Source organism: Centruroides sculpturatus, unplaced genomic scaffold (assembly GCF_000671375.1).
Source record: "Centruroides sculpturatus isolate CEXI.00-Female unplaced genomic scaffold, Cexi_2.0 scaffold949, whole genome shotgun sequence".
Lineage (NCBI taxonomy): Eukaryota > Metazoa > Arthropoda > Arachnida > Scorpiones > Buthidae > Centruroides > Centruroides sculpturatus.
The window spans coordinates 262619-273354 of record NW_019385251.1 but is presented as its reverse complement, the minus strand read 5'-3'; the positions used below and the strand labels follow the sequence as shown (position 1 = coordinate 273354).

At 29.8% G+C, this 10736-nt stretch overlaps 1 protein-coding gene across 1 annotated transcript; it reads left to right on the top strand.

The window, feature by feature from the left end:
• The first annotated feature begins 3877 nt into the window (after positions 1 to 3877).
• LOC111636732 lies at positions 3878 to 10513 on the top strand. Its single transcript, XM_023382043.1, has 4 exons — positions 3878 to 3992; positions 4767 to 4979; positions 7648 to 7863; positions 10459 to 10513. The coding sequence occupies exons 1-4, from the start codon at positions 3946 to 3948 to the stop codon at positions 10511 to 10513; spliced, it is 531 nt and encodes a 176-aa protein (XP_023237811.1). The 5' UTR covers positions 3878 to 3945.
• Positions 10514 to 10736: the final 223 nt, after the last annotated feature.

Genomic DNA, 10736 nt, shown 5'->3' with positions numbered 1-10736 from the left:
GAAAATGTACTAACTATGGATACAGATGACGTAAATGTAGACATCGATGATCATATTGAAGATGAAACTTTTACTGATAATTTTGATTGTCCCAACAAATTATTATCAGATAGGGAAAAATTTAATACAGCACTGGCAATAGCTAAAAATATTACAGATATATTGTCTAATTATAAAACGCAAACCTTCAATAAATATGTAGAGGAATTAAAAGTAATAAAAAAATGCAAGAAATAGAATTTCTCTTTTTGAACACGAGATTAGTGCGCTTAGTACACAATTGAACCAGATCCTGAAGAACAAATTTGATTTAATAACGAGCCCTGTTCAAATTAATCAAATAAAAACTTAAAATTTAAAACTAAAATTAAATCAAAAGGACGTCCGAAGAGAAAGACTAAGCAGACCACTTTTTACAAAAAAAAATTAAAATACAGAATTAAAAAAAATATGTTTATTTTACTTTATTGATATACTTATTAATCTGCTTTATATTTCATTACCTATATTTCACTGATTTTATGATACTTTATAGTTTATTGATTACTTCATTGAATAACATTGTAACTGAACTTTAATAAATAAAAGTATAATTAATTATAATTGTGTAGTTATTATCAAAATGTTAATTAATTATGATAATAGCGCATACATCAGTATTCGGCCGGAATATAGGAACATACAGTCAATATGTATAAATAGCCAATTGACTATACATACTGTATGCATAAATAGTAAGTTTTGTATACATACTGTATGTATAAATAGCCACGTCCAATAGTTATTACGCCAGTATCGTACTATTGGCAGCAGCTGGACCAGTATTTCTATCGACTCTGGTTATAAGTACAGCTGCCGCCATGTCTTTTCCAAACTGTTTATTTAACCTCAGCCACATTCTATACTTAGATGGGGAAACGGAAATAATCTAGCACATATTTAAATGGAAATTCGGTGCGAAGCAAATTAATGTCATTTTCGCTTTTTAGAATTAATTATTATTATTTGTTTTAGGTAAGAATCGTACACAACGAATAAAAATAGAAGTAAAATAAAACAAGTTTCGTTAAAAGTGCATAACAGATTACCGAGTTATAGCCGTATTTTCTATCTTCCGTGGCGCCTTCCGTTATAGAAAGTCCGCCATGTTGTTACTCACTAAGGGTGCGACTATGCAGAAACGAATTTAGAACGAGCGAGAGGTTGCGAGCGATTTAGTTTTCGCAAAGGAAAATCATGCACAAACGAGAAGCGAGAAATAACGCTAGCGAAAGCGAATTTCTGGTTCTCACACATATCTGACAGGTTTTGATATTTATCGCGTCTCGCCTCTTCTCGCCACATATTCTCGCTTGCTCGGAAAATTCGCTCGCTCGCGTCTGCATAGTCGCACCCTAATAGCGACGTCACTCTTTAACATTACTACGATTACTGTCCTAAAGTGTAGGCACTCAGCTTATTCTGGCTGGCCAAGATTTAAGTCAGAGATGATTTAAGTTTTTCGAAGAAAAATCAACTCAGATATGTTAGGCTACATATCCCACCGTCCAGCCGGCTTTATTCCGGGATTTTTCAACTTGCGATAAGTAAAACTAGGCCCTTTTAGTTAGTGGAGCACTCAGGATTTAGTCTTGGAAGAGCCAAGTGAAACAGATAAAAAATTTATTAATCAGAATTCAATGCAATTTCTATCTTCGCTGATTCATACAGATATCTGGAAAAGTTTTAGTGTTTGTTTTCCTTTTTTTCTTTGCAGGGAACAAGGCTTATATGCCCTTCCTGTGAGCGTGCTATTAGTAAGAAGTAGGTTTGTGCGGGATAAAGACCGTAGCTGGAGTAGGGACAGAAGAAAACTAAGATTAAATCTTCCTCTGGAAAACAAATCTTACAGGGGAAAAGTCTTAGATAATTTTAAACTAGCCCAATCACTGTTCCAAATGATAAAATTCTTCTTGATTATATATATATAGATAGATAGATTATCAAATATGTAATATTTAACGTTTAAATTTTCAATATTTTGTGATGTTTCTGCCTGCGTTATTTAATTGCGTTATAGTACAGTAACTTATTATTTATTAATATTAAGGTGGCTTGTTTTAAGAATTTCCCAACTATTTCGAGATGAGAAAGCCACCAAATTATTTTAAAATGAATGATTTCGTAAGCGATAATGCGTCGTCATAGTAGTAAAAACCGTATAAACGGATATGAATATGAAGCGAAACGAAAGCCGTTATTGCCGTGCTGCCAAATATAGCTTTATTCTTTATATAGAGAACTAACTATTACCTGCGACTGTTACAGTACCGTAAAAGTTTTGGAAGCAAATCTTATTTATTTTCAGTATTTCAACAACCATAGTAATCGTTATATAACACCTATCGCTGAAAATAATGAGAATTGCTGAAAATCAAACGAACTATTTTTAATTTGATCAATTTTTTGTAACGTTTACAATTGTTCTATAATCAAACCAATATGCAATAACAAATTCGAATTTAAAACAATTCGAACATTTGGTTAAAAAAATCAAAACATAAAAATATTTATAACAATGTCTGAAATGTTTACAATTTAATACACTTAAGTACTAAATGAAAACTAAACGTAGTAGAAAACAAAAAATCGCATCTAAAATAGTACAGTAGAAGCCGCTCTTTAGGTTAATGCTTTCTCTTTTTCTACCGCAAAATAATTCCGAAAAATAGTTACTTAGTGTGCGCTATAATGACGTAATCTAACTGAGTACCAAATTTCACCTTTTCAGGTTCAGCGGTTTGCTTTGAACGATGATGAAGCAGTGACCCAGTCAGTCAGCAAGGACAAGTAATTTTTTATATTTAGACGATTAGTGAATGAAAAAAACATACAAATGCGACTGAAATCTGTAAAATTCTTATTTGACTTAATATAGTTAAACTATTGCAATAATTTTAATCATTTATTGTACAATAATATATTAATAAAATGCTATCAACAGCAACACTGCATACTGTAATTCTATTGCACAAATAGCGATTCAAATATAGTTATTGACATTAATAATATTACTTTTTTGCCATATGATTATTGAAAAGCTTTACACTAGTTGTATATGTCAACACAACACTGAACAGAAGTGCTTCTCGGAAAAAAAATGAAATGAAAAACTAATTCTTATTTAGGTGTTACAAACGTGAAGAAATCTCGAAAAGTTCTACGTTGTCAGTTTGTCGGCGAGGCGCAAACTGACGAAAAGCTACAAAAATTCAATACTTTTTCCACTCAGACTTATTTCATTACCTATATTTCACTGATTTTATGATACTTTATAGTTTATTGATTACTTTATTGAACAACATTGTAACTAAACTTTAATAAATAAAAGTATAATTAATTATAATTGTGTAGTTATTATCAAAATNAGAAGTGCTTCTCGGAAAAAAAATGAAATGAAAAACTAATTCTTATTTAGGTGTTACAAACGTGTAGAAATCTCGAAAAGTTCTACGTTGTCAGTTTGTCGGCGAGGCGCAAACTGACGAAAAGCTACAAAAATTCAATACTTTTTCCACTCAGACTCAGGTAGGCAACTCTAAAATACTATCAATCCTGTTCATTGTGGGTTGAACCATGCCCATAATGGTAGGTATGTTTCAAACTACAATGGTGAGAGACTGGGCTTAACGTATCTAAGATAGATCTTTAATGAAAAATTCTTAGAAAGTTGCTCGCCCGGATTCGATTCTAACTTTTCCAGAGAAATGGGCCAAGACCTTTATTGCCCTTTATTTATTATTACACAGGAACTAATTCAAAAATTCAAAATAGAAAATAAAATTACAAATTAATCATTAAAATTTCTTACTTCTTCAAGTAACGCGTAACAAAGAAACTCAACAATTGATCTTTCATTGTTTGGCTCTGCTATTGTCAAGAGTGCGATTTTCAAGTTATTTAAAGATGTTATTTGATTCTTTTAATTATCATCCCTTGCCTGAACCTTTCGAGTAAGAGATTTTTCACATTTTATTGTTATTTATTCAAATAAGAAATTAATTCGAAAAATTAATGGCATTAAAATGAAATTGCTCTGTGCAAACGATAACTAATTTAAATTGATTTAAACATTTCGACTCTTCGATATTTCTGAATGTAGTTTTTAAGCAAACATTTTTGTGTTTTGCTGTATCCTGTAATCATTTTGGTGTTGAAATTAAAATGTTGGATTTGGATGTGAGTTTAACTGCTGAGAGTTTAAGGTCTTGTGCTAAGTAAATATATTTTAGGGCTTTTTACATTTACTGTTACTTAGAAAAAGAAAACAAAATACGTTTTTAAATTTATGAACCTAATTTAATAGACTTATTTTTCATCTGTAGCCTTTTCGATTCACTACACGTAACAGATGAATTTACATATCTATTGTCAAATCTTAATAAATCAGTAGTTAAAAGGTATAATTTATAAGTTGTTAAATTTTATCATATCTTGTTTTATAATAAGATGATTGATAAAGATTTAAGGTTAATTTGTAAAAAATTCTTTCCCTCACTCAAATTAATAAAATTTCACGACTCCCGTAAGCGATGTTTTAGCTTACAGTTTGATTAGAACTTTTGTTAGACATTAAATGAAAAGTGTTTTTAGAGTGTAATAATTTTTCTAAAAGTTTACATAAGTACTCATTGGCAAATTTTTGTATATTCGATTTTAAAATTAGAATAAAGGTTTCGGTATTTAACATTTATTGTGTTATATAAATTTTTTCTTCCCATTTTCAGGGCAAAATCTGATGGACGTGCGGGATTTGTAAGTCCAAAAAATTTGGATCATTTTAAATATCGGGGCAAGAAAAAAGGCCTATTGAAGCAGGATAAACCCGCAAATATTCAATTTGGAACGTCAATCTTGAAAAACCACATTAATCCTGCGTGTAAACAAGCAATAGAAAAGATTCGGCCGTTATACGAAATTTCGTGCGATCGCTTTAACAGGTAAGTTATATTACTGTTTATATGGAATATAGTTATAAAATATGTTGATACGTGTTTCTTGTTTTTCATTATTTATATTATAATTTATTTACTTCAGACATTTTTGTGTCATTATAACAAGTTTAAAGTGGAAGTCTACTTTGGACTTCTTATAATGAGGAAAACGAAACACATTATTTCCAATTAAAATATATTTACTGCAACATAATCTTATATGCTATTATACTACAATCGAGTATTTCGGGCTAATGTTTCTTCTCAGCAGACGTTACCTTTTTAGGCTTGTATTTTATTATGTCCATAACAGCTGCAGAGTAAGATAGTGTGAGCTAGATAATTAGTCAGTGAGATGAAGGGTTGGTAATTCGTTTAACAAATTACTGATGTTTCAGTGAATGAAACTGTGTTGTAATAAACAGAAAAATATTTAGAAAAAGTTTTGCTGAAAAAATTCAAAAAATGGCATTTCAAAAGTCTATTCCGAAAATGTTAAAAGAATTATATGGGTATATTAAACTATAAAAATAATAATATCTGATGAGGAGGAACGTTGACCCGAAATGCTCCATTGTAGTGACATATAAAATCTTTTATGTACATTTCAATATAGACAGTAAATTATACTGTTAATATTATAATGTTAATTATACTATCAAATATCTGTTCCGAAAATGTTGAAAGATACATATCGGTATATTAAACTATAAACATAAAAATTATAATATCTGATGTAGAGGAACGTTGACCCGAAATGCTCCATCGTAGTGACATATAAAATTTTTTATGTACATTACAATATAGACAGAATATATACTTTAATTCGAAATTGTGTTTTTTTTTTTATTATACGAAATCGTAGTACACAAAAAATGACCAAGGTGAACAAAAGTATAATACAGTTATACAATCTTTTAATATAGTACGGAATTAGCTGCTAAAGGTCAGGAATGTACTTTGAGAATATAGTTAATTTATATTAAAGTACAATATAATAAAATATGGTCATACGGACCATTCCTTACTACACCGTAAGTGATTTCAGATACATCTGAAATCACTTACGTAATCTACATAAAATACATAAAATACGTAAAATACATCTGAAATCACTTAACGTAAGTGANTAGTTAATTTATATTAAAGTACAATATAATAAAATATGGTCATACGGACCATTCCTTACTACACCGTAAGTGATTTCAGATACATCTGAAATCACTTACGTAATCTACATAAAATACATAAAATACGTAAAATACATCTGAAATCACTTAACGTAAGTGATTTCAGATACATCTGAAATCACTTACGTTAATTTATATATTATATTTTACCATTCGTAGAAATTATATGTGCAGGATGAACACATGTCTCAATTTTCTCTTGTTTTTAGACATCACAAATATAAATAGGATTCATTAATATTACTTGTAATTCAATCTGACAAATTTATAGTGACTAAATTATTTTTACTTTTTCGGCTCTGTTGTATATAATAGAGGAAAAGTATAGCGATCGGTCAAATAATGATTCCTAAGTCTTTTACATATCATGAATTTTACAAGAACCTGGGGATCTTGAAACGTCCAGAAATTCAACAATATTCGCGGCTTTTTATGCATGTATAGATGGACGTGTGTGTGTATGTATTTCAAGGCACGATTTTGTTTATTTTCTTTGAAGCGTAATAACTCCTGTGCTTTTTGGTGAAAATTTTAGAAATCTTTTAGGGAGGTCTGTGTATTAGAAGCATCGATGGTGTCAAATTATGGTAGTGATAGGTCGAGGGGTGAAAAGTTAAAAGGAGTGATTTGTTTTATCTCAAACAGGGTCAGACCAAACAACGATTTTACTCTTTGTTAGCATTTGAAAACTTTCTATAAAACTTAACCCTACCCTCAAAATTAAGCGTTTCCATTATTTTCTTAAAGTTAAAAATGTTAAAAGTTTTTAAGTAAAATATTGTAGCGTATGGAGCCAACAAATGTTACCAAGAAAGTTAAGCTACCCGTTACTAGATTTTTAAAATAGTTATTATTAGACATATTTTTCTCTCATTCTTCAGAACTCTCCTTGTTTAGGTAATGAATATATAGTCACTCCATATATGAAACACAATGATGATAATTATTTATATATCTATCTGTATTTATCTACACGTAAAAAAGGAACAAGTGTCTACGTGTTTTTCGGCTCTAATAAAAACTATGGACCTCTGTCGTGATGTTATTGAGTACATCGTTAAGCGATATTTGCATTTTCTATATATATTTAAAGTTCGATAAAGCGCTACTGTCCACCCCTGAGATCGGCATTAAACTGAAAATCTCAGATAAGAATTACATACATTAAAGAGTTCTGCACATAACTTTGAATTTGAATTAAAGGAGGCTCTACACGTCCACAAAATAGTAATAACGTTAATAACGTCAGAAAGCATCGAAACTTTAGTCCTGAATCAGAAGGCATTCTCCCTAGGCAGATCGTCTACGTGTTGCGTTGCCATAACTTAATTAATTAATTAAGAGACATTTGAGCGATAATTTGTTGATTTCATTAAAAATTTTGGGAAATATATAATAAAATGTTTCTGAAATAATGTATTATAATTTCTCTATAAGTTTTATAAATATTTACTGCATTGTAAATATTTTCTTTCTACTTTTAGTCAGCGATTGGTTGAAGATCAGGACGATTATGATATGAGTGATGATATTATGGGTCGTCCAAGGAACATCAGAAAGAATGAAGGCGTCAGCAAGCACGAAGGATACATGGAAAATTCGAACACCATTGGATATAATGTTGGGTGTGCTGATAATAAAAGAAAAACATTAGATAAAGCCGGATCTTTTTTCAAGGCCGTATGGAAGCCAGTAAAGAGGTAAGATTTTATATATGTGAATATAAACAAAGTTTGATTTTGCTCGGTCANTTAAAATAATAAATCAAGTACTATAGGAAAACAGAATTTTCCTTAAAAATAGATTAACGTAAATTTCTAGTTTGCATTAAAAGTTAAATATGATTTGTAAGAACACATTAAAACATTTGAGTTTTTTTAATGCTTTTCATAAAATCATAATGTTAAAAAATGAACAGAAAAAAGTAGTATTCATTCATTATCAGTGTTTTTAAACCAGTTGTGTAGCGTGGGTGTAAGCCGCCCGAGGCAAAGGAAAATTTCGCTGTCCCCTTATTTAGTTATCTCGATTTAAAAGACTGAAATTCAGTTTTGTCACAGTATAAGTAATGAAAAATTCTATGCTAGTGCTGCCACCTTTCTAAAATCGCTGATCTGGACGGTAGGTGAAGTTTGTTTCAATAGAAGTTCTTGATGCATGCGTATGTCATTTCGCAATGCAAAGAATAATGTGCAGTGCATGCCGGTTCTCAACTAGTTACAGTTATCGACTAGGTAGACTTGGGTAGGAATAACGTAAGTAACCTAGATGACTTAGCCCTATTGGACATTGGAGGTGTATATGAGTACGACTCAATCGTACAAACAAAAAAACGGGTCGACAGGTTTTCGCACGGTATCGCCGGGTAAAATTAATAGCTCACTCCGACGATGAGTCGATTCCTGTTCTGTCCGGATGGTAACACTATCCCCATTACTCATCTCAATCGGTCCGAATCGTAGGTGCGACGAAAATATGTAATGAAATGGTTGAAATTTTTACAAGATATTATTATTATTTATTGTGAAATTTTGCTGCACCCTAAAAAGTGCAGCCCCTGCCGCCCCCACTATGCTACGCCATTGTTTAAAACTATTATAACGTAAAATTAAGTAAAATGAATTTATACAAATTAAATATAATTAACATTAAATTAAATTCATTTAAAATTCGTGGAAAGTGTTCAACTATAGTTTCATATTATTATCACCATTTTTAAGTCTTTTATTCCTACTTTATATTTTAAAATCTTTAATTGAACATAAAAAATACTTAAAACTGAAAAAAACAAAAGAAATAGGTTAATTTGGAAGAGAAAGCTTCGAAGTTTGTCTTCCATTGTCTCGCCTTTCCGTGAAATTTGACGCTGATGAGTAATTGTGTTTACAGATAAATGACCTTGAGAACAGCTGGTATCGTCTTTCGCGGAACATTCTCATAAATTTCCAGGAGGAGAAGAGAGTAAAGTAGGGTGAATACTAGCTGGCCGAATATTTTTAAATATTTTTCAATAATTACGTTTTTTTATTGCGATTTCCGACCCTCCCGACGTAATTAAACGTATGTATAATGAAATCTGTTAATTAAAAAAATTATAAAACGATTGAAGGTCGTTTTTGATATCAGAAAGTAGCTTTAAATAACTTTACCAAAGTAAAATCTGTGCACAAGAACTTTAGAACGATAAATGAAATTTGAAAAAAAAAATCCCATAAAAATCAATTAACCGTCATTACAGGCAAATTAAAATTGCAATTTAATTTTTTTACGCGAGAAAAATTTTTGAAAAAATTTCAACACCTGAAAAAACATCCGAAAATTCAAAATAATGTTTATTTTTCCTAGAAGGGCTAAAAATCTGTTTGCTCATAAAGCTATGAAATCCGCTCGAGTCAGGCTCGAGCTTAATATTTTAACAAATACTATTTATTTTGAGTTTTATTTAACGTTGTCAATAACAAAACTTATTTTTTTTGTCGAACTTGCATTCGTTATTTATGTAGTATCTTTTAACTGCAATATTTTTATATAAAGAAATAAAATAAGAATAAAACAATACTTAGGAATGAAAGATGAAAGATAAATTTATAATTAATTAAATTATCACATCTTTTAAATAAAAAGTTATAAATCCATTTTATAATAACTAATTTCGTTTGTAAATAAACTTAAGATAAAAATATCAAATCTAATAAATACTTAAGAATTTAATCTAATCAAAAGATAAAATGAATTATCATTGTAAACAACTATTTTGATATAAATAGCTAACTCAACAATTCACAATAAATTGGATGAATATGTTTAATCAATAAGCCAACTATATATACAGTACATATGCACAAATAAGACAGAGGACGAAAGTGACAGTATTGTTTAAAAATTATTATACAATTAAAAACTAACATTTAGTAACTACAGGAGAGTGAGGAGTAGCATAACTGTAAAAAAACTATTTGAAAATTTTGCAAAATATAAAATAAAATGTGAGAACTTATTATCAAGCAGGCAGGACGGTTAAAACTATATATTACGATATGTACCTTTCGTTCATAACTACTTTTCCACGATATCTTTTACGAGAGATGAAAATTTAATCCGTTACAAAAAAAATAAGAATTACAGTACAGTATATTGTATTGTTCAAAATACTTACAGACAATGTTTATTTTCAAAATTATAATTTTATCTGCTAAAGAATATGGGAATAACGTTATTAGTACGGTCGTCCTACTTTGTTAATCGATTTGCTTACATAGAAAAAATTTCTTGAAAAAAATTGTAATTTTTTGAAGGACATTTTACAACAAAGAAATGAATGCTCTACACGAAAATGAACCACCAATATAGTTGAACTCGTTGCCATGCAATATAATTGATCTCTAGGAAATAGATAAAAAAAATTTGTAATATTCCTAATTAGGTTCATTCATATAACAGTAGTGTAACAGTTGTCTAAGAGTTCGGTATTATATTTAAATTTACTGTGTTGAACGCATTACATTTGTTTTAATTTACTTACTTTTTTGTACAATTATAGCGAAATTTGAAGGACGTTAAGACAGAATAAATG